Source organism: Myotis nattereri (assembly GCF_964212035.1).
Source record: "Myotis nattereri genome assembly, chromosome: 8".
NCBI lineage: Eukaryota > Metazoa > Chordata > Mammalia > Chiroptera > Vespertilionidae > Myotis > Myotis nattereri.
This window is the reverse complement of record NC_138083.1, coordinates 70602888-70629812: the sequence shown is the minus strand read 5'-3', so window position 1 is coordinate 70629812 and position 26925 is coordinate 70602888. Positions and strand designations below refer to the sequence as shown.

General features: G+C 48.8%; 1 protein-coding gene across 2 annotated transcripts in view; it reads left to right on the top strand.

Moving 5' to 3' along the window:
* The window catches only part of TOX2 (TOX high mobility group box family member 2), a gene marked incomplete at its 5' end in the record, with an annotated part of 116421 nt that overhangs the window by 72953 nt on the left and 16543 nt on the right, over positions 1-26925 (top strand). For both annotated transcript variants that reach the window (XM_081097520.1, XM_081097521.1), the window contains one exon: positions 4323-4568. In XM_081097520.1, the coding sequence (XP_080953646.1) occupies positions 4323-4568 (246 nt within the window). The remainder of the gene's footprint in view (positions 1-4322; positions 4569-26925) is intronic.

Here is a 26925-nt window from a genome sequence, read left to right as displayed (position 1 = left end):
CAAGAATAAGCTTTCTCCTAGACAGGGGATCTTCATGGTCAGCCAATCCATTCATTTTCTTACCACTATTTCTTCTGGCATTTGGTGAGTAGATCGTTTGTTTATTCATTCATTTGTTCATTCATTCATTCATTCATTCATTCATTCGTTCATTCATTAGTTCATTCGTTCAGCAAATAGTTTTGAGCACTCGTTACATGCCAGGCACTGTTGAAGAAACTGGAGATAAAGCAATGGCAAACCATATGAAAACCTCCTCCTTCATGGAGCTGACATTCTAGTGAGGGAAACAGATAATAATTAATAAACACAATAAATAGACAAAATATATTGAATGTTAGAAGATGACAGTTGGTAAAAAGGAAATACTAGAGCATGGCCGATGTTTTGCGATTTTAAATTGAACAGTGAGCATAGACTTCATTGAGAAGATGTTTGAGTCAAGGCCTGACGGGGCAATGGAATGAGCTGTGTGAGTATTTGCGAGAAGCATCCTCTAGGGCAGCGGTTCTCAACCTGTGGGTCGCGACCCCTTTGGGGGTTGAACGACCCTTTCACAGGGGTCGCCTGAGACCACCGGAAAACACATATATAATTACATATTGTTTTGTGATTAATCACTGTGCTTTAATTATGTTCAATTTGTAACAATGAAATTGGGGGTCACCACAACATGAGGAACTGTATTAAAGGATCGCGGCATTAGGGAGGTCGAGAACCACTGCTCTAGGTAGAGCGAACAGCCAGTGCAAAGGCTCTGAGGCAGACGCGTGCCTAGTTTGCCAGAGTGGCATGAACAAGGAGAGTAGGAGGAGGTGACGTGAAGGAAGTGAAAGGCGCAGAGGTGGGAGTGGGGGCACTAGACCAGCTATTCTAAAGACCCTGTTCGTACTGGGAGTGAGAGGGGGGCCACTGGAGGGTGGTGAGCAGAGGAGCGATGCGACCTTACATGTTAACGGGAGAATTCTGGCCCCTGGGTGAAAACAGACCGTAGCATAGGTGAGGCAGGGCAATCAGATAGGAGACTCCCGTAAAGAGGATGATGGCTTGGGCCAGAGTGGTCACACCTTAATACTTATTCCAAAGATGGAGCCAGTAGGATTTTCTGAAAGAATTGGTGTAGGATGTGAGAAGAAGAAAGGAGTCCAGGATAGCCCCAAGGCCTTTGGCCTGAGCAACCAGAAGGCTGGACTTGCCATTAGTTGAGGAAGGGAGAACCATGGATGGGCAGGTTCTCTTTTGGACATGTTAAGTTTGAGAAGTCTATTAAATGCCAAGCAGAGGTGTCAGATAACAGTGGGCTATGTGAATCTGCGATTCGGTGGAGAGGTTCGTGCTGGAGATAGGAGCTGGGGAGCCAGCAGCACATCGATGGGGTTTGAATGACAACACAAAGGACGGAGTGTGCTTAGAGGAGAGGTTTGGAATCTGAGCTCTGTGACACATCAACACTATTGGTTGGGGGGAAGAATGGGGACCAGAAAAGGACATGGAGAGGAAATGGCTTGCGATTTAGGAAGATCAACATGTGTGGTGCCCCAGAAGCTGGTGAAGAAATTTGTTCCCAGGAGGAGGGGGGTGGACAGCTAGGTCAAATGCTGCCAAGAAGATCAAGGTGGTCAGGTGGGGACGGAGATCTGACCATTGGATTTAGTAACACAGGGGTTATTGGCGACCTTGCCAAGCAGTTTTGGTGGACGGTGGGATGAAGATGTGATTGCAGTGGGTTTGTGCGAAAGCGGGTGGAAGGGAGAGATGGCTCTTTCCAGAGGTTTCCCTATAAGGCTTTGCTAATAATTTTAGCTTCTAGAACTCTTACAACTTGGATCCCTTTCTTCATTCTCATGAGGACACTGGTGCCAGAGAGCAAATTAGGCACCATTGTGTGCCTTGTCTCTGACTCAGGGGAAGTGCGAAATGGGAATCTTGGAGTGTGGGAAAATGCCGGATTCAGAGTCACAGACCTGGGTGTGAATCCCACCCAAGACTCACTAGCTCTGTGACACCTCCACTCTTTAAGCTTCATCTTTGTCTGCAAAATGGAGAGAATCACCACTTTTTTGCAGAACTCATGCAGATTCCATGGACAGTGCATGTCGAAAAGCCGAGTCTGATGCCTGGCACACAGTAGGGCTCAGTATGAGTCCGTAGCAGAAGGGGTTGGTCTTCAGTTGTCACGTATTTAGAGTTTGATTGCATTCGAAGGAGGCATGTACGTGTTTGCATGTCTAATTATTTTTAAGTGTGCTAATTGCCTCTTTAAATGAATTGTCATAACTGTGTTATTCCAATATTTTGATACAACATATGCTTGCATTTGCAAAAGGCTTCTGGTTGATTGGGCCGGTTCCAGTGTGCTGAGGTTTTGGTTTTCAAGTGAAAGGAATGGACTTGTGCGGCCATTTAGTATCCACGGGACACGTGCTATGTGCCAGCACCTGTTCTGGGTGCTGGTGGGCAGAGCAAAAGGTGGGACACTGACAAACATGAACAATAGGTCACGTAGGGACTTAGGATCTGTCAGCAGGGATAGATTTGAAAACATGTGGGTCAGGTCTAAACCTAAAGCCTGGTGCACTCCCCGATTTCATGTTCTCATTCAGCACCTTCTAACTGAGCACCTACTGTGTGCCAGGCACACTGGTGACAAGACAGCCTTAACCCTGCCCCCAGGGAGCCAGAGGTCTGGGGGACAGGAGGCAGCAGAGGGTAAGTCAAGATCAGACATAATTTCAGGAGGCAATGATACTATGGGGAGCACATACAATGGGCTGCGAGGGGGGATGAGAGGAGGGGGGTTTTATTGTAGGATGGGTAGGGGGCTGGGGAGGGCTTCCTGAAACTCCTGTTTTCTGAGTTATACGATGCCGGTGGCTGAGTCCCATCTAAAGAAAATCAGCCCCAGCCCATCTCCATGATTAGGCTGAAGGCAGACCACCTCTCCGTGCACAGACCAGTGTTGTGAGGCGTTAGGAACATTCACAGCGGGGAAAACAAGTGCATGGGCTGCTGTGTGCTCACTCTGTGTCCTTGGAGAAGTTTCTTAACGTCTCTGAAACTCCAGGCAACACAACAACAGCAATAACAACCAACACAGAGAGCTGGCTATGTTCCAGTGTCCTGAGCAATTTGCACGTACTGATTTATATGCTCTTGATAGCAAGTCTGTGGTATGTACTGTTATCACCCTCTTTTCACATATGAAGATACAGGCACAGAGAGGTTAACTGACTTGCCCAAAGTCACACAGCTAGTGCACAGAGAAACCAGAATTCAAACCAGGCTCTCTGGCTCTTAACCGCTTGCGCCATGCTGCCTCCTGAACAACAGGGGCGGTAACGCCCACCTCCAGGGCATCATGAGGGATAGGTGGGATGCCAACATGCATGCTTATGGCACCTGCCCTAGGAACTGGCTCATTCATCCATTCAACTAATTGGTTTGGAGCTCTTACTTTGTGCCAGGTTCTGGAAAACAGGACATACAAGGACCGTCCTGGCAGAACTCACATTAAACATGAAACAAATAATTAGACAAGAAGTTAGTTAGCCACAAGGTCGATGAGTGCTTCCAAGGAGAAACGCAGGGCAACCTGGGGATGTACTATGGGATCTGACCTACTCTGGAGAGTCTTAGAGAAGACATTCACACCAAACCTGCTGAGGCATGAGTAAGAATGAGCCAGATGAAGGGGGAGCAAGGGGTGGGGCAGATCTTCCAATAGAGGGAATGCGCATCATTTCTTTCCAACATTGTATTGGGACATCCTGGTCTGAGTAGCAATGAGGGGGAAAATGAACAAATCAGGATCAGAAAGGGAGGTTTCTAGTATGGCTCCTAGCTTGTGCTCCGAGGAGAAAGTTTGTACTGTTCAAGGTGAGAACCCAGTTGGGCCGAGTATTGGGAGCACATAAGAGAAAGTCGCCCTGCCGCCCTGGAAAACCACAGGCCCAGAGTTAGGATACTTTAGCTTTATTTCCAACTCATATACTAACCTGGGGTGAGCCACTGCCCTTCCATGGTGGATGGTGGGATGCGCAGTTCTTCCATCTGTAAAATGGGTGGCCTGGGACAATGGATTCATGGTGGGCTGTCGTGGCCAGATCTGGTGGGAAAACAGAGCAGGTGAACAGGAGCTGGCCCCACCAGGCGGGCAGGTGTTGGTACGCAGACCTTCGAGCAGGAGGCTGCACCCATCTGGGGACGGGGCAGGAGCCTGACCAGGGGGCCATCTTGTTATCACCGTTGTTATTGGTGCTGTCGAGCATGTCCTGCACTTGTAAGTCACTGACCCTTGACAACGTGCCCTTTGAATGTTTTAGACCTACAACAGCCAGAACGAGAGCAACGAAGACTATGAGATCCCCCCGATAACACCTCCCAACCTGCCAGAACCATCCCTCCTGCACCTAGGGGACCACGAAGCTGGCTACCACTCGCTGTGCCACAGCCTCGCACCCAACGGACTGCTCCCTGCCTACTCCTACCAGGCCATGGACCTTCCGGCCATCATGGTGTCCAACATGCTGGCCCAAGACAGCCACCTGCTGTCGGGCCAGCTGCCCACGGTGAGTTGCTGTTTCACCATAGTTCCCGCCAGTTCCAGCAGGGAAGCGGGTTGGCAGGGAAGCAGAATGTTAGTGCCTTGATGAGGACCCTGTGCTCCTGTGCAGGGTCTGGGATCTGGGTTGCTTGCATGGGCATCTGCAGACTATGGGGATGGGCATGGAGGAAAGTGGATGTCTTCACACTGCTCACTTCTGGAACCCTGGTTAGCATTCTTTGTATTCTTTTTAGTAGTATAAATTACCTGAATTTTTATTTTTAACAGTTTTATTGAGGTCTAATTCATATGCCTTATAATTCACCAATTTAAAGTGTACAATTCAGTCGCTTTTAGTATATCCAAGTTGTGAAACTGTCAATACAATCCACTTTATGTTTTTGTTTTTTTTAAATCTGAGTGAGAAATAAAAGGAGAGAAAGGAGGGGGGAGGGAAGAAGCCAACTCAAGATCCACATTTTATAATGTTGGAGGTCTGGCTAAAGAGCTCAGTGGAAATTGATGCTCCATTTCTTGAGGAACAATTTTCTGTGGGCCCATCAATAATGCAGGGCCTGAGCTTCCTCTTCTCTCTCTAGGAGAACTAAAGATACCACAGCCGTATGGTTTTCATTCCACTTTGACAGAATGCTTATACCTGAGCTGCTTGGCAGCCAATTTCCTAACAAAAGCTTCCCCCCCTTTAGACTGTCCCAGTTCGGGGATTTATGCAAACACGAGCCAGGGTAGGGCTGTGAGTGCAGAGGTGAGGATGGTTGTGGTTCGGGCCACGGTGTCACAGGCCTGTGGTGATCGGTGGCGACCATGTGGAGCCGTGCGCGGGCTCCGGCGTCCTACAGACTTGCCTCAGATCTCAGCTCCGCTCTCCCACTACAGTCCCCTGGTCTTGGAATCATCATAGTGCCCACCTCCTGGTTGCTGTAAAGTGTACCTGAGATAACGTAGGCAAAGTCTTAGCCAGTGTCTGCCCCTGAGTAAACCATCGGGGGATATTTGCTATTAGTAGGAGTATCAATAAAAGTGAATTCCCACTGTAACTAAATGGCAGTGTGTGCCTGTCAGTCGCATTTAGCTAAAGGAACAGGCTCTCGGGTACTTTTGTAGGGTCACCTGGTTATTATAGCTCTGATAATTACAAGAGATGTTATCTGTTTATCAAAGATGACCCCCTGATCGCTCCTCCTAGGAAATGCTTCTGTTGGGCTCGGTCCAAATAGCCACTTTGCAGTCATTCTCCAGATTTCTTTCAAACAAGCTCATGTTAAAGCTGCTTCACAAATTCAGATTGCTTTAATTTTCCATTAGGCAGCGTTTTCAAGGGCCCATTGAGTTTTATATTCCCTTGTTAAGTAATGAAAGATAAGCCAAGCCTTTCACCCAGGGAAGGGCTACTGGACCAATTAGGAAACCAGGTAAGAACATGTCCGTCTTTCGGGACTCTAGCAAAGAGAGACAAGCACCATAAAGACAGATTCTTAAGTTTGTCGGAGCTGCAGGAAGCAGGTGTGTGTCTGTGCATGGATGGATGTGCATTCTGTGTGGGTGATGCTGGAATGTGTGTCATCACCTGTTAGGAATCAAGCCCCATGCAGAGGGCTTTACAAACATGTTCTCACATAATGCTCCCCAAACCGAGTGAGGCAGGTATTGCTGTAATGAGGAGATGGAGGCTCAGACCAGGTAGGTGACCGTGTCAGTGTCCTGTGGCTGCTCTAGCAAATAGTCACAAAGTTGATGGCCTAAAACAACCAGAAGTAGACTTTCTCATAGCTCTGGAGGCTAGAAGGTGAACTCAGTATCACTGGGCCCAGATCAGGGTGTCAGATGGGTGAGCTTCTTTTGGAAGCTCTGGGGCGAACCTGTTCCTTGCTGCTTCTAGCTTCTAGTGGTGGCCAGTATTCTTGGCTTGTGGCCGCATCCGTCTAACCTGTCTTCACATCACTGTCACCTTCTCTTGTCAGTGAAATCTCCCCCTGCCTTTCTTAGAAGGATGCTTGTGATGGCATTAGGAGTAATTTAGGAGAATCTCCTTAGCTCTGGAGCCTTCACTTAATCACACCCACAAAGACTGTTGGGTTTCCCCCTCAAATACAGTAACAGTTCCAGGTTCCAGGAATTAGGACCTGATGTGCTTAGAGAACCATTTTTCAACCTACCTGTGATCAGCTGTGTGGCAGCCTTTATTGACCCCCTACCAGGGACCAGGCATTGTTCTGAGCCCAGGTCTATGAGATGCCCTTAAAGAACTCCTCCTGCCGGGGGAGAGATGAGTGAAAACTCCATTTCTGAAAATGTAGTAAATGCTCTGATGAGATCAGTGTATGGTGCTATGTGCACCCAGAAGGGGCACCTTTAGGAAGTGATGGCCTGACACATAGTAGGCTCTATGAATAAATGAATAAATGAATGAATGTCATACAACTATTAAGTAAAAAAAAACCAAAAACACAAAAACCAACAGAATTCAAGTCCAGCTCTGTCCCCTACCATGCACCTCTCAGCTTTACCAGGTGTTTGAGGGCTGGAGCAGCTGGGCTGGGGGGCCACAGGTGGCACCGAGGTGCCCTGATGGGCAGGATGCCACAGACACTGTTTGCACAGACTGCAATGCATATTGTCCTTGGAGACGTGGGTGGGGCTAAGTCGTCTGACATCCATCTCATGAATGCTGAGTCCCTGTGGCTCTGACCCAGAGGCTGCCCTGGCCCTAGCAGCCTCCTGACCTGTATGGGAGTCGGTCCTTCTGCTCTAAAGGTATGGCTGCGGGCGGGAATCCTGTACAGTGGTGGAACAGGGCCCCTTTACAGAATTAAATCTGCTGAAGGCTTCTCCCTCGACTTCTGTGTCTTAACTGATTAAACATTCATTTCCAAGACAAAAAGAGTCAATTTAGTATGAAAGATATATTTTGCCGGTTTAATTTAAAGCGCTGCACCTCCATCTGACCCCTATTTTCATAACTCAATAATTTTATCCTGTGTTGATTGTCTCATTTTGAGAGAGATATTGTATGTATAAATCAGCTTCTAAAATACCCAAAGAAACCAGAAGAGTGGAATTTATTAAGGGGCCTCTGGTAAGTCTGAAATAATTTATTTTGGAGTCGTCCTTGGGAAATGTTCAAGCTTATAGTCCTGGTTTACCCGGGAGAGGAATTATCCTAGGGAGGGACAAAGCATGATGCTCCAGCCAAGTTCCCCGGGGACCTTGCACCCCTGGCAGGACCAGAGAAACCCCGGAGAGCCTGGGGCAGGTGGAGACGGGGCCTGACGGGAAATGAGTGCTGGCACAGCTCTCCCTGCACCAGCCGTGGGTCCTGGTGATTCGGGAAGTGAGGGTTTCCCAAGGCGGAGCTGTGTGGTCCCGTCTCCGGCCTCGATTAATACAGGGGACGGTCACAGCTGTCATTCAAACCTCCTCCTCCAGCTTTGCCTGCTTCCTCTGGGATCTTAGACAAGTCACTTCTTTCCCAGCCCGCGTTTTGCCATCTAGGGAATGGGAACTGGGATTCCAACTCTGGCAAACTCACACCTAGAAAAATGGGAATAGTGGCTTTGTCAGCTCTGACACGCTGGACAAGTGTGTGGGTGTGAGGTCAGATAGACTTCCACTGGCAGGATCGCACGTGCCTCTGACCTGGCGTTTACATCTTATGAACTTGGGTCAAAGCCCTGCGTGCTAGAGGAGTTATCCTGGGAAGGGACAAAGCTTGCTGCTCCCAGACAAGTTCCCTGGGGACCTTACACCGTTGGCAGATCCTTTGTGCTCTGGGTCCCTGTCCCAAAGCATCTTGCCAGGACTGGTCCTTGGGAGAGGGCAGGGGCCGTGGCCCAGGAAAACCCCCATGCCAAGCAAGGGGTCTCTCCAGGCTGGTCTCCTGGGGTAGACTGTGGGAGAGGGCTGGGTAGTACCTTAGTTCCTCTTCACCCCTTGCTTTAGAGATGGTTCCCATGGGCGAGCCTGGGTTAGGGCTTGGCGCCTGGGGGCAGGGCTCAGGGCTCAGGGCTCAGGGCCACAGCCTGTGTATTGACTCTGGGAGCTCCTTTAAATTCCCCTAAAACCTACCCTCTTCTCTTCCTGTGCTCTACTTTTCCCCTCCAATCTCTCTCTCCTCTTCTTCCCTCCTCCTCCTCCTCATCCCTCTTCCCCCCAGGAGACTTGGTCTACCTCTGATTCTTACAGGTTGAGGTGAGGGAGGATCCCCTCCCAAGTCTGAGGAAAAGAGACCAAAGACCCTCAGCACTTGGTGGTAGTTGAGACCCCCACAATCAAACCCAGTCATTTTATTGCCCTTAATCCATACTTTTTTTGTTCTGTTTTGTTTTGTCTTAGGATTGTATCAGTTTTTGCTGTGTAACAAAACCACCTCAACACTTAGTGGCTTAAAGCAAACCATGAACTTTGACTATTTTTTGTAATTCTGTTGGGCAGCAAGGTAGCTCTTTTGTTATGTTTTGTTTTGTTAGTTCTCACCCTAGGGTATTTTCCCATTTACTTATTTATTTATTTTTAAAGTGGCAGGGAGGGGACTAGACAGAGAGAGAGAAACATCGATGTGAGAGAGACAGCGTTGGTTGCCTCCTGCATGCACCCCACCCAGGGTCAGGGATTGAGCCTGCAACCGAGGCGGGTGCCCTTGACAGGAATAGAATCCGGGACCCTTCAGTCCAAGGGCCAGTGCTCCAGCCACTGAGCCAGACCGGCTAGGGCAAGGTCGTTCTTTTGAACTGGCCTGGCTTGGCTGATTTCTGGAGTCAGCTTACAGCTCGGCTGGGACAGCAGGGTCCAGGATGGCCTTGTTCACATCTCGGCAATTGGCCCAGTGTCCGCTGGCGCCAGTGGGGATGACTTGGCTGCAGGTCTTTCATCTCGTAGTGGCCTGCACTTGCTCACACGGCTGTGACACAGGGTTCCCAAGAGCATCAAGAAGGAGTAGGCCCCAATATGCAAGCACCTTTCAAATCTTTACTTGCTATTGTCCCATTAGCCAAGTCACATGTCTAGCCCAGATTCAAGGGGGAGAGAAATGGACCCACCTCTTGACGGAAGAAATGGAAGAGTCTTATTGCAGAAGGGCATGGCAGGGAGGCAGGGATGTGTAGCCATTTTTGTAATCTACTGTGATAAAGTTTTACTTTTTTGTGTGTTTTTTTGTTGTTTGTTTTTGACGTATGGCATCACCTAGTAGTTAGGAACATGGGCTTTGGGGTTAGGCCAACCCAAGTTCAATCCCACTCCACCATGTGTTACCCTCCATTCCTGAGCCTCAGTTTCTTCATCTGTAAAACGGAGGCAATATTATTGCCTCATAGGAACTCAGGAAGATTCAATCATCAGCTGTAGGAAAAGTAGTTTACATTTATTGAATGCCTACTGTGTGCATTCAATAAATGTAAACTACTCTGTTTATTAATTGGTTCATTTTACTGACAGGGTTTGTGTGGCTTCAGTTTCGTTTGTCCAGTCTGACCTGCTGGGGGTCGGCTTTGCTGGGGGCAGTTGGTCAGGCTGGCTCCCCAGTGGGGGGCTGGTCCAAGCAAGAGGTGGGTGTCAGAGGTGGATCAGACACCGAGGTGGTTGGGGTTGGGGAGAGGGCATCATCTGGGGGGCGGGGGGGAGGGCATATGAAGTCCACCAGGACCTCGGTCGGGGCGCGGAGCTTGAGAGCAACAGCAAAATGATAGTCCCCCCGCTTGCGAAGAAGAGAAGGTCCCAACCCCAACTCCTCCGGCTGGGTGACCAAAGGGCAGGACCACCTTGGCGAAAGCAGGGGTCCGCAGGGCACTTCCTGCTTGGCCTTTTCCTGGGTGCCATGCTTTTGTCTCATTGCCCCCTGGGAGTGGGACTGGGAGTGCTCACCTCCCAAATGGGCCTCTGAGGACCCCAGTGGGGGTAACCCAAGGCCCGGAGGTTCCTTTATATTCGGCAGCGTCCAGATGAAACTCCCTCCCCCCTCCCGTTTTTCAGAGGCAGTAAGCGAAAGAAATATGTCTTTTTACATTTTATAAAACTCAGAAAAATGACTTTAAACAGCTTTTGCTCCCCTGCTATAATTATTTATTTCCAAACACTCCTTCAGGGGACTGCTCCGTTTTCTTATCCTACACTCCTCTTTCTCATAAATGAACCATCACTTCAATAAATCATTATGAAAACAGAGAGTAACACCGGCTCTGAAAGGTTGAAAGATTTATGTAACACATTTATGTTTCCCATTTTCTCATTCTGGTACTCGGCTGCAAAAGCTAAGCTAATAAAAGCTGCTATTAATATTTCTTGTTGCCTAGCAACCCCAGAGCGGGAGTAATAGCTTCAGCTAGAAAAATAGATGACCGATAAGGAAAAATTCAATTCTTTTATTATCTCAGGGGGAAATGGCCTTTTACTGGAACATTATGATGTACGAGTGCGAAGTTGAACACAAAAGGGTTTTTTTGTGTGTTTGTTTTTCTATTTTTAATGAACATTATTTTACCTCCACTAACTCTTTTAGGGCACTTTTGTTTTCTTTCACATGCCCACCCCCCTTCCCCCTTCCCTCATGCTTAATTTAGCAGCTATAGTAGTTAAGAACCTGTCAGCGTTTTTTAGTTTAAAAATGGCTTTTGCAAAGGTTTAGAACTTGGTCATAAAAATTCACTCCCTGTTAAAACTCAGGCCAGTGATAAGCCAACACAGGCTAGCTCTCTGTGAACAGGCTGGCGTTTGCGGAGAGATAAGACTCATGGTTTTCACTAAGAGAAAGGTCGGAAGAGAACAAAATGTGTTCTTTTCCATGTCCCAGTTTCCTTTGGAATTGTGGGATGCTGTCTCTTTGGAGAACTGTTTAAAGTTTGAAGTGTGTGTTCAAAGGGGGCTGGACGGGGCATGGACATTTATTGAGCACCTGCTGTGCACAGACTTGGTATCATTGCCTCTTGTCAACCACCTTCTGAAGTAGGAACTGTTGTTATCCCCATTTTTCAGATGCAGAAACTGAGGCTTCGAGAGGCCAAGGAATCAGCCCATGGTAGCCTGATGCCATGAGGTTTCACATCTTTGTGCTTTGGCATGAGGTGTTTCAACTTAGCATTACCAACATTTTGGGGGGGATAATTCTGTGCTGTGGGATGTCCTGTGCATTGTAGGCTATCCAGGCCTCTGCCTACTATTCATGGGCCCTAAAAGCACACCCCCAGTCGAAATAAAGATTTAAAATGTCTCCAGTCATTGTCAAATGTCCCCTGGAGGACAAAATTACCCCTGGTTGAAAACCACTGCCTGCTGTTCCCTCTGCTTGAAGGGCTCTTCTCCCTTGTCAATCTGGTGAACTCCTATTCCTGCGTCAGAGCCCAATTCAGAAGTCATCTTCTCTCTGAGGCTGTCTGGATGATCTGGGCAGGGAGGAAGGTGAGGAAAGTGAGACACTGGACTTGATTACAAAACTTAAGGGAGTGCCAAAACACTCAGTAATCAAGATTAATAATATTTTCATATAGTATTTTTATAAATAAAATTACCACAAAAAGCCATGATGAACAGTAAATTAAAAAATTTGAATAGAGGTGGGACCAGCCTGAATTCATGACAACTGGTAGTTGTCCATTTAGATTCCTGTCTGTGCTGCCAGCTTGGGACAGCCTGAAGGCTAGGTCTATGCTTCATGTCTGTCTCTGGCACCAGCATCTAGCACAGGGCCTGCCTAACAGATAACCCTCAGTGGCTGTTTATCGGCTGAATGAGTGGGAGGAGAGAGATGGCTTGTCCAAGGCCACATAGAGAAAAAGAGTAGAGCTGGAACTTGAACCTGGGCCTCTGACGCTAAGCCCAGCGCTCTCTGCACCCTTCAGGCTGTGTTCCGTGTGAATGGAGGTTGCCTGCAGAGTGGTGCATAAGCCACGGGGGATTCAAAGATGTCCTGGGCACTCAGTCTGGGGGAGGGGGACAGGTAACAGCAGCCAAGTGTCCACTTGGCTCCCTTCAGCCTCACTACCCTCATGCCAGGCAAGAGCAGAGCGTCTCCAAGAATAGAACGGTGAGGCCCATGCCGTGGAACGCTGCCCATGCTCACTGTGGCAGAGTATCTTGATCTTTGGAGGGTAAGGACCACACCTGTGTGACCCCATATCCTCTTGGTGAACTTTTCCTAAATGAATGGATGAATTATCAGCAGCTGAAATTTGCTAACATTTATTTGGCACATATTATGTGCTTGGCATGCACCTAAGCCCTTTTTATTTGTATCTCATTTAAACCTTCATCCTGAGAAGGAGGAGCTGTCACCGTGGCCACTTCACAGAGGAGAATCAGAGACATGGGGAGGTAAACCACTTGATTACACAACTCTCATGGTGGCACTAAAATTCGAACGCAGGCATGCTGACTACCCAGCCTGTGTACCCCATAGCTCACCTGTACAGGCTTCAAATGAATGAGTGAACGAAAGCATGAATGAGCAAGGGAGTGATTAGGCCAGGATTGAGACCCACTTTATCCGACTCTGAGTCAGGCCATTCAAATTCATAAGTAACCACAGCATGAAGCATAAGGTGCTTGCTAGGAATGAATAACAGATGAGTACTGAGGAGCTCAGAGGTGAAGAGTAGCAGGGAAGGCTTCCTGGAGGTGGTGACCTTGGGGCCAAGCCTTCAAAGGCAGAGGACAGCAGCAGAAGCCTGAGAGGAGGGAGCATCATACCTGCCTACACTTTCTTGTTCGGACCCAATCGCCACCCTTTCTGCTGGGATTCACAGAACAGCTTGTGATGTATTATGAAGGTTTCGGCGCCCTCTGGTGCCCATCCTCTCAACCCCCTGCCAGGCTCCTAATGGGAGTCCTGACCCTCTGGCTGTGAAGGCTGCACAGGCCAGACATTTAACTTTCATTCTGGGCGAGGTGCCAAGCTTGGCAGAGAACCTTTCCCTCTGAGACTGGCTCCTGAGTCATGAGGGAGGATTCAGGAAAAATCGCGGCAACATTCGTCAGCTGCAGCTTCGATATTACCCTGTATAATGGCTCTTTGCTCCGACTGCATATTCAGTGCCATGTTGGGGAAAATGAGCTTTTAATGTACCGCTGGCATTGCTGAGAGACCGTCGCTGGCTCCGTGGAGTGTCTGGAGCACATAAACTTGAGATCTATTGGAGTCATTTCCCTCTGCTCCGGCTGGATAATAAAAAGTCCGTCTCGGGTGCTCCTTCTCTCATCTTGCGGCTTTGTCCATTTAGAACCCGGTGTCTTCATAAACGCCAACAAGACAAATAAAGCTCATCTACATGTTAAAGCTTCCAAAGACGGTGTCCATGCACCGCTGGGCCAGGAGCATTTCGAGGAAAGGGGTGTCCTGTGGCAGACGTTAGCACAGCAGCTGTTCGGGCCCTGGCCCGGCTGTGATGATGGCAGCCTGCTGTCCCTGCCCTGGCACTTAACCGGAGTCTGGAGTCCTGGGGTTCCTATCCTGCCATGCTGGCTGATCCTGGCCATTACTCTCTCTCTCTCTGAGCCTTAAGTAAGATGCCATCTAACCCACAGGGTGGCTGTGCTATTGAAATACTGCTTAGCTTTGTGTCGGGGATGTAGCAGGTGCCTGAGAGGGGTTTGTTGACAGACTGACTGAAGGAACATATGAATGCATGAATGAAAAATAAAGGCTGCCTCTGTGAATGCATCACAGACTGTAGAGTGCTGTTATGTCATTGTTGGCAGGTAAGCCAGTGGGTGCTGGCTAGCCTTTTCTGTCTTAGAGTAGCATCCACCTTCTCTCATCTAACCCTCCCGCTGACTTCAGAGGAGATGGGGTTATCCTGGGCTCCAGATGTGTTCCTGAGATGCAGAGGGCAAGGGGCTTGTCCAGAGACGCACAGCCAGGAAGTTGTGGCGGCAACAGGAGGACCTTGTTCTCCTGACCTCAAGTATTTTACGCCCTCATGGTGCAGAGGCAGCTCTCACCCCCGCCCCCGGGCCTCTGAGCTGGGAGGTGGGACTGTCTCCCTATCCCTCTGTCCCTCCGTCCGCCCAGTGTGAGGTGGTCAGAGCTCTCACTGAGATAGGCGGTAGGGGCAAAAACGTTAGCCTGGATGGCCATTTCCCAAAGTCTTGGTAGCAAAGGAAAAGGGGAGGAGTTTGGGGTGAGTAGTCAGACCCAGCCCCTGGTCTGTTGGATGGAGTGTGGGCCTGGGATGCTGGCGTCCTGAAGAGTCTGTCCTGAATAAGCCGTTGCTAGTTCTTCCAGAAACGGATGGAGAGACTGGAGTCGGGAAACCTGGGTTCCCGTCCTGTCTGCCAACACTAGCAACTGTGCAGGGCAGGTCGCTCTCTTCCCGACCTCAACTGTTTCATCTGTTGATTGGACAAAGCCCCGATTCCCAAGGAGAGTGGTAGAGATCAAGGGAGAGAGGTCTCTAAGGCATTTCATGGATGGGCCCTGCAGGGGGCTGTTGTCACTGGGGTGGCAGATCAGAGCCAAGGTCGGTCGGAGAGCTGGTGGGTTGGGAGGGAGTGCTCCGGGGCCAGACAGCTGCATGTGTCACCAGCTGTGGGACCTTAGCCAAGCCACTTAACCTCTCTGTGCCACAGTGCCCCCCGGGGGCTGTTGCAAGGAGTACACGAGATATTCCGGACGGTATTCAGATCCGTGCAGGAGGGGGAAGGTGGGCCTGGTCCCACAGGGAGCTCTCAGGCATGAATTAGACCCCAGAGTTGCCGCATTGGTCCCCAGGGTGAGGTGTGAGTCAGTCACGGGTGACCGGCTGGAAGGGGAGTGTGCCTCCTACAGGACTCTCTAGGCAAGACGGCTCTCACTGGCCAAGGGCCGGTCTTGGAGAGGGAGGCAGCTGTGAGCCTCTGACAGCCAGCACTTCCAGGAGTTGGTCTGGGTGGGGGTCGGGGGACTCCAGCAGCATCTGCATCTAAAATGAGGTCTTAAGGCCAGCAGGGTCCGCCTCACCTGGGAACCTGTGACTGACAGGCTTCTTACGCCCCACCCTCGAGCCCAGCCCCAGGCTTAACCAGGGCTCCGGGCGGGCGGCCGTCACCCTCAGCTGAGTCCTGAACTCTCCAACGTTTTCAGGACTCACGGAACTGCCCCTTGTGTGTCTGTTTGCCTTGAGGATTTCCGCACATCTGTTGCAGGTGCAAACTTTCCCCCCAGAGAAACCAGAGGACCCACGGCTCTGCCTGTGGCTCCTGACTCCTCCCAGCCCCTCATGCCTCCTATGGGCACAGGCTTTGAAACAGACAGCCTGGCATGACCGTCGCCAGCCCGTGGTGAGAAGGGGGCCAGGCCATCTCTCCCTTGATTGTGGAACGTCTCATCCTTAGGAGGCTTCGTGGGTCACTGTGCAGAATTAGAACGAGTGCAATAGAAGAGAAGAAAACCCAGACAGGGAGATCGCTGGGATCTCTGCGTGCCAGCCGAGTGTGGGGCCCCCACCCGAGAATCTGGGCCCAAAGGGTCAGCCTGAGGTGGTCACTCCCCATCCCACAGGTCTCCTCTTCGTCCTTGGGAACCAATACCTTGGCCCCCATGTCCTTGCCCCCGAGACCCCTCTTCCCTGCTCTCTCATCTGCCTTATGAACTTGACGTAGTCTGTCTTGGTAGCCAGCAAATTGGCCACATCCTCCTGCTATTGTCTACCATGGGGACCTTGGTCTAAACTGGAGCTGTATCTTCCCACTCCTTCCTCCAAAGCGATCCCCAAGCGTGGTAGGGACCGTGGCCACTGTGCCCCAGCACGTGGCAGAAGGCTGCAACTCGAGCCGGTATCAACAGCACTGGTGACCTGTGTCCAGCCAGTGACACGAGACAGTACTCTTTTGGGCTTGACTGCCACTGTGGCCCCTTAATGTGGACACTCACATGGTGTCACTGCCCTACTGAAAGGGGTCAGTACTTTGCCAGAATTAATGTCACTGGCGTTGGGCACCTGAATTTAAACGAGCTCCTCCAGCTACTCGCCATGTTGAACACATTATCCACCCCCTCTGAACTTTAGTTTTCTTATGTGTAAAATGGCTATGTTAATAATCCTTAAGGGGCTGTTTTGAAAATTAAATGCTGTGATGCTTATAAAATGCTCAGCACGGTAGTTATAGCAATGCTACTATTTGTCTCTAAGCACTTTGTGTATGAGCTGCCTTTGTTTTTCTTCCCTGCCAACCCACATGGACAACTCTGTGTCCTTCCTAGTTTCCCCCAAGGTATTCTTCTGCCAAAGTATTGAGGGACAAGGTCAATTCCCTGGGGGCCTTAGGGGGTACCCACCACAGGCAAGCGATCTCTGCTCCCAAGTCCCCTTTGGGCCACACTGACTCTGATGCATTTTCCACATCAGTGGTCATGTACCATGTACCCAGGCCTTATTAATCTGCTGTAGCAGTGGCATCCATCCAGCACAGGAGCTGGGCATTTTAATTTATTCTCTTGTGGTTGGTCTTTTCTCTCACACTGTCCAACCTTCCATTGGGGCGTTTGTGAAATTTTATTGATTTAGCATAGCTCTTTATATATTAAGGATATTATTCCTTTTGTCATGTATATTGCAAATACAGTGGGGCTTTGACTTACAAGTGTCCCGACTAACGAGTTTTTCAAGATACAAGCCGTCTCTCGGCCGATTTTCTGCTTTGAGTTGCAAGCTAAAATTCGGGTTACGAGCCAACTTCAGATACCCCACCGCTAGTTGGTGCAGCGAACGTCACAGTGAACGCCACATCAGCAGCCCAGCATCACGTGTCTCACTCGTTCACTTTAATGATTTGACATACGAGTAATTTGAGTTACGAGCTCCATCATGGAACGAATTAAACTCGTAAGTCAAGGCCCCACTGTATTTATTCTCAGCTTATTTCCTTCTCAACTAGTTAATGGTGTTGTTGTTGTTGTTCTAATTTTAAATCTTTTCCACGTTTTCTTTTACCTAAATCTGTGTTCTTTTTTATGATTTCTGCCTTCAGTGGGAACCTATGGAGCCCTTTTCCAATGAAATACCACATTGGTTCTAATATTGTTTTTCCAAATGCTAAATGGTTATCAATATCATTTACTTAAAATTCATCCTTTCTCCTACTGACTTGATTTGTTACTAAATAAATATGCTACAGAAATATACTAAAAAAATACATGGGTTTCCTTCACTTTTCCATTATTTTCTTTTTTCATGTCCTTACACCACTGTCTAAACTCCTCTGGCTTCGAAGTATGCAATACAACTTTTCCACAGTTCTTGCTCTTCAACTATTTTCTGACAAATCTCACTCATTTCTTCTTCCAGATGAATTTTTAAGTCACTTTGACAAAAACCATTCATTTTTTATATTGAAATTATTTCATTGCATCCACCAAATAAAATGGGGAGATTTTATGTCATCCTACTCTTGAGTGGTCCCATTCAGAAACACAATGTGAATCTCCATTTATTTAAATAAATTTGCCTCTCTTTATAGTTACATGGGTCCAACATATTTCTTATAAATGTTATTCCTTAGAATTTTATATTTTTGCATTGCTTTGTGGTTAGAATGTTTCAACTCTGTTTTCTAACTTTTTATGGGTAAATAAGAAATCAGTGTATTCCTTACTTATTTTGACTGTCTCAAATTCTAACTTCTTAGAATTTGAGGCTTTGGGGGTTTCTAGAAATTCTATCACATCTATATAGATGCTTTCCAGTGGTTGTAATTCGTTGCTTTTTGTTTCACTGCATTGGGTCAGATTTCACTAACTAGTGATGCTCAGTGACCAATGATCTTTGCTTCTCCCCCAATTTAATGGGAATGAAATCCACCCTTAGCTTGAAGTCAGTTTCTTTAACAAACAAACAATTTTTATTGATTTCAGAGAGAAAGGGAGAGGGAGAGAGAGAGAGAGAGAGAGAGAGAAACATCAATGATGAGAGAGAATCATTTATCAGCTGCCTCCTGCATGCCCCACACTTGGGATCGGCCTACAACCTAGACATGTGCCCTGACCAGGAATCAAACCATGACCTCCTAGTTCATAGGTTGATGCTCAAACACTGAGCCATGCTGGCCAGGCTGAAGCCAGTTTCTTAAGCATACTTTTAAAAAATTCTTAATCTTTCAGTTTACCTATAATTTTTTGTTGAGTTTTAGCCAGTGCCTATTAAGTATGTATTGAGCTGATCATAAAGTTTTTCTTCCTTAGTGTATTGAAGTGATTAATTTTATTAATAGATTCCCCAATATTGATATATTCTACTTGGTTATGGGATACATGTATACCTACGTATTGAAACATACATACACATATATACTTCTTAATATGAAGCTGGATTTAATGTCCTATTATTTAACTTAATATTTTTCTTTTATATTTTTCTAGTGAAATAGATCTATAGTTTTCATTTTATAAGATAGCTTTCTCATAATTCTGTATCAAAATACAGATTATACTATAATCTACATAACCATTATACAGGTTGTACCATCTTCATAAAATGAAGTTTATTACACTGAGATCTATAGTTATTGCCATTGAATTATATATAGTATTATCTTATAATTTTTATAGGCTTATTCCCCACTCATATCCCTAAAATTGTGTATTATAATTTCTCTCTTATTTCATGTGTATTTTTACCAGAGCTTTATCCCTGTTACTCACTTATCTACTTTGCTTTATTAATTTTATTCGGGGAACCAGCCATCAGAGTTATGTTTCAATTCTGTTACTTTTCTCTTTTTCTTAACTTATTCATTTCTCCTTTTATGTTTATTAATCTTTCTTTCTGTAGATGTGTAAATGTTTTATTTTAGATTCTTTAGTTCACTTTTTTTTGTTTATTGTTTAATAATAAAACATGTATGGCTGTACATCTTTTTGGAGTTTGGCTTTGCCTTTATTCTATAATTTTTGAAATGAATACAAAATTCTTCCAAAAACATAGCTTTATTGATTTTTCTAAAAATGGCACATGTTCATTGTAATAAAAAAAGTAAACATAAATAAATAAAAGATCATTAAAACCTCACCATCCACAATAACCAGGATTAAGCTACCCCCTTGCTAAGCATCTTTGCCCTCAGACCTTTGTGCATTATACTAGTACACATATACCTGACATAAATGGGACCATGCTATGGTGCCTTTTCCTGTGCTCTCTTGTCTGTTCTGGACCTGCCCATTGTCTGCAAGTCTGTAATGGGTGTATTTTCTTGTCGGTAATTATAGTTCATGCCCTTATTTTTAGGGTCTGCATAACATTCCGATGTCACAATGGATGTTTCGTTATAAATGTAAATAACGTTCTATTGGCAGACATTTAGGCTGTGTCTGACTTTCCTCTATTATAAAATTCTCTTGGGATGGGTTCCTTAAAAGTTGTGAAAATGACTTCTTGAGGGGGTGCTGTCAGGAGAGGGAGGAGAGGAGAGCTCTACCTTGGGCAAGTTTCTTAGCCCTCTGAGCCCCAGCCTTCTCATCGGTAACAAGGCGACTCATCCTAGTGTCCGCCTCAGAGGAGGGGTGTGAGAATCAGTGAGGATCTGTTTGTGGAGCCTTTGAAACTATTTACAGCCTGTGGGGGTCCTCATGCTGACAGCGGGAGAGGGGACACGTATCCCTCTGAGCTGGCCATGGCGGGGTGGGCACTCTGACTGTTAAGGCTGGACTCAGCCTGGATTCTGAAACAGCCTGTTGCCCAGAGCTGCTGTACCTGCTCTGGCAGCATCTGGCCATTGCCCTGAAGTGGCTGGACTGCATGGAGTGCCTGGCTTCCTCTGTGTCCCTGACATTGCCTCCGGACAGATGTCCCCAGCCCTCTGCACCAATTAATTTGTGGCCGATGAGGCAGCGGGAACCACCTCAGAACTCTGAATCCTGTCTGCCTTGGATCCATTGTGTGACCTCAGGCCAGGCATTACCCTCTCTGGGGCCTCCCATTCTTGCACCCTTCCGGCCGGACCACCCGCAACTCTTCTAAGAAAGGATATTGGATATTGGCCTGCAGCCTCCAGCCCTCTCCTGGGCATTTCAATCTCGGCTTAACCAGGGACTTCAATAGGCAACGCTTTTCTCGGGAGTTCATGAACACATGTAAACACGGGTGAGGATACAAAATATTGAGCTATTGAGCGGCCAGGCAGTAAAACACACCAGTGTTTGTTGTGCTGATTGAATATTCATGAGCTGACTGTTTAAATTACAGTTCACAACTGTTGCAGGGCCGGATGAATAATTCAAACGAGGGTGGCCAAAGAGATTTCAGCACCACATTAGCCAACTGCTCGGGATCAGCTACAGAGAATTTATAATTAGCTTGGAATATCCTATAATAAATTCTTTGGAAAGATGGTTTTAATTAGCGTGTGTGCTAATTCACAATGGAGAATGTTAAACGTTAAGGGGAGGAGGTGAGGAACCCTTCCCTTTTCTTGTGTTCCCCTCTCATGTGGGGTCTGAACACCTGCCAAGAGTCTCTGAGCCATGCTGAGCCTGCCTCCTGAATCCCTCCCGCCTGACTGCCCCGCCCCAGGCCCACTGCCCATCCAGCTCAGACATCCTGTCACGGTCCTGCTGGTGCAGAAGCCTGGCCTGGTCTCTCTGCTCTGTCTGTCCCCTCTGGTTCATTCATGAGCTGTTCATTCCAGTGTAGCTTCCAGAATGCAGATCTGATTCCACTCCTGCCCCTTGTAGAGCCCCTCAAGTGAGAAAGCCCAGGAGATGGAGTGGCTGGTCAAGGTCGTTCAGGTCTCCGGAGGTACAACAGGCGAGGTGTGGGGACGGGAGAGGCAGCCCTGACAGAAGGAACAGCATAGGCAAAGGCAGAGAGGCAGCAGCATGCAGTGTGTGGATGGCCGGTAAGGAGCAGGACGAGGAGGCTTGAAGGAAGCAGGAGTCTGGCCATGCCATACTTCAAACCCTTGGAGAGGGGCATGGCTGGAGAGGGGCATGGCGGAGACAAGTCCCACTTAGGGGCTCGAATCCATGGGCCTGACTTGGAGCTTGGGGAGGCCTATCAGGCTCATTCCTGTAACATTTATTGAGTGCCTGCTGTGTGCAGGCCTGGGGCTGGACACCCGGGAAGTGGCCCTGAGCAAAGCAGGTCCCCTCCTTCCTAGACAGAGCACACAACTGGAATCATTCACCCAAGGGTGAGTGTATAATTGCAGTGATGTCAAGGTCAATAAAAAACCACAAGATGCCATGAGAGGCAATAACCAGGGACCCTGGTTTAGGTAGGAGAGCCAGGGAAGGCTTCCTGGAGGTGGTGACGTTTGAGCTGAGGACTGAAAAGTGAGTAGGGGTTAGAGAGGCAAACTGGGTTCCAGGAGGAGGGAGCTGGGCCAGCTGGGCATCAGAGCTGCCCCTCGCAGAGAGAGAGATGCTGAGGACGGGGGTCTAGGGCAGTCCCTGGCAGTGGCCTGGCGGGGGTTGGGGGTGGAGGGGTGGGGAGCTGGACTGGTAATAGGAAAGAGGTGCCTGTGTATGGGGAGATGGCGGGGAAATACCCCCCATTTTCTGGACCCAAACCCTGGCTCTGGTGCTTAAAGGTACAAGACCTTGAGCAAGACATGAAGTTTCTCAGCTTCCCCTCATCAAGATTCATTCGTGTGCTTTTTCATTTATTCTATAAACGTTTATTGAGCCCCTACTCTGTACCACATGCTCTCCCAGGCCCCGTGCAGATGACAGTCCCTGATCCATGGGCCTTACATTCCAGACAGACAGACAACGAGATAAAGGAGTAAAATACACCCTCCCTGCCACTGAGATGGAGAGGCAAAGGTTCCTGCCAGATAAGCAGACGCATCCTCCCAGATTGTGTCTCAGCCCCTGCAGGAGCAGCGCCAGGATCCCAACCCATGGGCCAGGGTACCAGCCCTCCCCTCCCCCCTTCAAAATAGGAACCGAAGGTCAGATTTGGGAAGAGGGAAGATTCACGCTCAGACAGGTCATTTGGTTATCTGCTTTCTGAGACCAAGGGCGCTAGTTCCACCTCCTCAGCTCACCCTGGCCCATCACAGCTGCCAAGTTCTCCTGACCTTTGACCCTGAGCACAGGAGACCTGCCAGGCCACCCCCACTCACGGCCACCAGGCTCCCCAGTTTCTGCAGGACCACCCTCATCCCCTGTGATCTGTCCCTTGGCGTTTCCCCCAGCTTCGTCCCTGCCTTGGCCCCAATGTACCCTGAAGTCCTAGAACCGCCCCCCGCCCCAACACTCAGGGACATCTTGCTGACTCAGGACCCCCAGCCTTGCCTTACAGCCAGTTCCTTTGTTTTTGTCCAACGGTTCCCCCAGAGTTCAGCAGTAGTCAAAACAGGACAGATACGCTGTGCCGACTCCGTGTGGTGATAACTGTCCTTTCGGGCACTCTGTCCCTGCCGGCCCAGCCCACACCGCGCCCCGATGCCCTCAGTGGGGAAAAGAGCTCAGACTCTGGGGTCAGGCAGACCCGAGTTGGGACCTGGCGCTGCTCCGCATGAGCTGCGGACAGGGACCAGTGGACGTCACCTCCCTGAGACGCCCTTCGCTCAGCTGTAAATTGGGAAGAACAGCAGCTGCCTCCCAGGAGACCAACGCTAAGAATGGCTATGAGCATCGTGGCCAGGCTGTGGCCATCAGTGCTGTCTTTAGGGTCCCTTGGGAGCATTTCTGTGACCAGAGCACCCGCCCTCCACGACGGCACTTTCCCCTTAGCATCGAGTGGAAAGTTGTCCTTGGACACCTGCCTACTGTCCCATCTCAGCCCTGAGGGTCCCAGGGGAGCTTCCAGGGAGGTCCTCGGTCCCGGTTGTCTGTGTCCCCCCCCCCCCCCCCCGGTCCCATTCACGCTGGCTTCTGCCCGCCCCTGACTATGAAACGGCTCCACTCAGGGCCCTGGTGGCCTCCTTGCCAAAGGCATGGGGCACATGCTGCCTTTATCACACTTGACCTTTGGCTGTATTAGACCAGCCGGCCACCTCCTTCTTCCTGAAACTCCCCCTCCTCTGCTCCCCTGATGTGACTGTGGTGCTTCAATGCTCCTGGTGTCCTCTGCCCTTGGACCGCCTCTCCTTGGCCTCCTTGCAGGCCCCTCCTGCGTCTCTCTCTGCCTGACTCTCCATGGTTATTGTTGGTACCACTGGGGACCCAGGTCAGTTTCCACTGCTTGGTCCCCCTCTGGGCACCGGACCATGTAATCAACCATCCCCACCTGCCGACCCCACTTGAAAGCAGTGCCCAATCTCAGCCTGCTCACGCTGACCACTCCCCCCACCCCCGACATGGCTGGCCATGTCTCTCCTTCCCTGGACCAGCCTGTGGATGTCATCAGTGACCTGGTGTCATCCTTAACCACCTGCCATGACCACCAGTTCCAAACCCTGACCCTCTCCCACGGCATCTCTCACACTCATCTCTTTCTTTCCATCTGAATCTCCAGTGATGGCTGCATCACTTCTCACCTGGAAGCTGCCACCTGCCAAGCTGGCCTTTCTAAAGTTCAAGTCATCGCTCTGCCTAAAACCCTTCTGGGTTCCCAGTGATCTGCAGGATAAAGCCAGAGGTCTTCACCTGGCACTCAGGCCCTGCCCAGCCTGGCTTGTGCCTGGTTCTCTAAGCTCATCCTTCCCCTTTTCCTCACCCCATCCACTATCCTTTCTGGATCCCCAGTCTGCATTTGACACCCTCACAGTGGCCGGTGGCTTCCCTCCCAGCACGAATCACCCCTGTGACCACATGTTGATTTGGGTGTGGAATTGATCGGTGTCTGCACCCTCATGGGACTGTGAGCTCCATGGGGACTCACCCGCATTATTCACTGTGAATCCCAGTGCTCAGCACAGCACCTGACACAAGGCAACAGCTTAATAAATACAATGCAGATAGATGCAGTCCTAAAAAACCTGCAAAATACTAAAATAACAGAGCTTACAGAAAAAAATGGAGCTGGGGCAAACCTCTCAAGGTCTATACAATTTTATAACCAGAGCACTACCAGAAAACTGTAAGGATTCTAATGCATATACCTGTGCAGTTAAAAAAAAACACACACCAAAAAACCAAAGTCTTAAGTTCCTACTAAACCAGTGGTCCTCAACCTTCCTAATGCCGCAACCCTTTAATACAGTTCCTCATGTTGTGGTGACCCCCAACCATAAAATTATTTTCGTTGCTACTTCATAACTGTAATTTTGCTACTGTTTTGAATTGTAATGTAAATATCTGATATGCAGAATGTATTTTCATTGTTACAAATTGAACATAATTAAAGCATAGTGATTAATCACAGAAACAATATGTAATTATATATGTGTTGTCCGATGGTCTTAGGCGACCCCTGTGAAAGGGTCGTTCGACCCCCAAAGGGGTCGCGACCCACAGCTTGAGAACCGCTGTACTAAACCCTCAATAGGACTGGGAAGGTAGCTGGATGGAAGGGGCCACAGGACATCTGTCATTGGTAGGTTACGGAGAAAGGGGCCAGTGCACAAAGATTGGGGAGAAGTGTGTGGTTAAGTGCTGGAGGCTGAGAGAGGGCTTGGGGTCTCTGGGATCCCCCTAAATCAGACCCTTCGGTGCTGTGGACATTTTGGGCGGGGTTATTCTCCATGGCGGGGCTGTCTGTGTATTGTAGGGTGTTTGGCCACATCCCTCGTCTACTACCCACTAGATGCCGGTAGCATCTCCAAGTTGTAACAGCCAAAAGATGTCTCTAAATACTGCCAAGTGTCCCCTAGAGGGCAAAATGACACCAAGCTGGAGAAGGGTCCTGAGGGGGCAGCATGCTTGGTTTGAAGGGTAGAAGGAGGTGAGCGTGCTGGTGTGGAGTGGAGGGGGTGGAGGAACAGAGGGGAGAAGGCCAGAGAGGTAGCAGGTGGCGGGGGCGGGGGGGGGGGGTGTTGTTCTAGGTGTCTGTTGCTTAGTAAGGCCTTAGGCGTCTTCTTGAGTGAAGGAGGGAGCTGGTGCAGGCGCTGAGCAGAGGTGTGGGCCTGTGCGCCAAAGATGGGAAGCATAAGGACACAGCCCCATCCCAACCTGAGCGGAAATCTCTCACCCCGAGGCAGGTAACCCCAGACCAATGTCTCAGCGCCCAGTGTTTGCAGACCTTCCTTCCAACACAACACCAGCCAGAAGGGGACAAATTGCTTTGCATTCACGTCCTTCCCTGCTGGTGCCTACATATTCATAACAGGATGATCAGCGTAACCAGGAATGGGGCTGTTGCGTTAAAGGATAAATTAGTCTGACTCTTAACTCAATAATTAAAACTGTGATGGCGCTTGGCCTGCAGGGATAATGTACTATTATTATAGTCGTTTGTTTCAATTAAATGCTTACTGATTTTACAATAGCAGCTGGGCACCTGTGCGCTGTAGCTATTACTCTGAACAAGACATCTCAAATTTCAGGAGAAATTTGTCAGCGTGCAAAGAATCTCTCGCCAAGCATGAAAGTTTATTAGAAATACTTGCAAGGATTCCGGGCGAAGGGAAGGCTTCCCATTGGGAAAGGCTTCCTATTGGCTTTCTTTTCTCCTCTTTTGTGCTGGAATTTTTCGTCCTAAAGGAAAATGATTTTCAAATAGTTGCTTCTGAAAGCCCGAGGAAACCTCAGAGCAGTGTGCCCCTGGAAAGGTTGGCGTGGAGGGGTAGCTGGGGTGCAGAAGACTGAATAATCCCCCCAAGATGTCCCCCACGCCCTAATCCCTTGGGCCTGTATGTTACCTTACAGAGGGAAAGGGAGTTTGCAGATGAGACTAAGTTAAAATTCTTGGGATTGGGAGGTTATTCTAGACTATTTGGGTAGGCCCAGTGATATAATCACAAGTCCTCATAAGAGGGGACTGGAGAGTCTGCTGTAGGCCCCAAGAGTACCAGGTGTTAGACTGGTGGGGTCAGACCAGACTCAAGAACTCAATATTTGAGTTCTGGCTAGGGAAGAATTCAGAGCCAAGACGCAAACTCTAAGAGAACTTTTATTTATAAAATCACAGAGGCGCCCAGCCGGTATGGCTCAGTGGTTGAGCATTGACCTATGAACCAGGAAGTCAGGGTTCGATTCCCAGTGGGGCACATGCCCAGGTTGTGGGCTTGATCCCCAGTAGGGAGGTGTGCAGGAGGCAGCCGATCAATGATTCTCTCTTATCATTGAATGTTTCTGTCTCCCTCTCCTTTCTTCTCCAATTATATATATATAATCACAGAGGTGGAAGAAGTAATTTGTAGAAGATCTGGGCTTAGGAAACAAATTATAAAAACAAAGGAAGGGCCTTAGGAACTTAGGAGTGAGGAGGGTAATGGTAACACACCTGGGGGGGGGGGGGCGGGGGAGAAAGGCCCAGGTGTGCTCCCAGGAGGGTTTTAAGGGCAGAGACTTTAGGGGAGGTCCCAGGGGAAGATCTCAATAGACTATTCAGCAGCTTTCCAGGTGTGTCTTT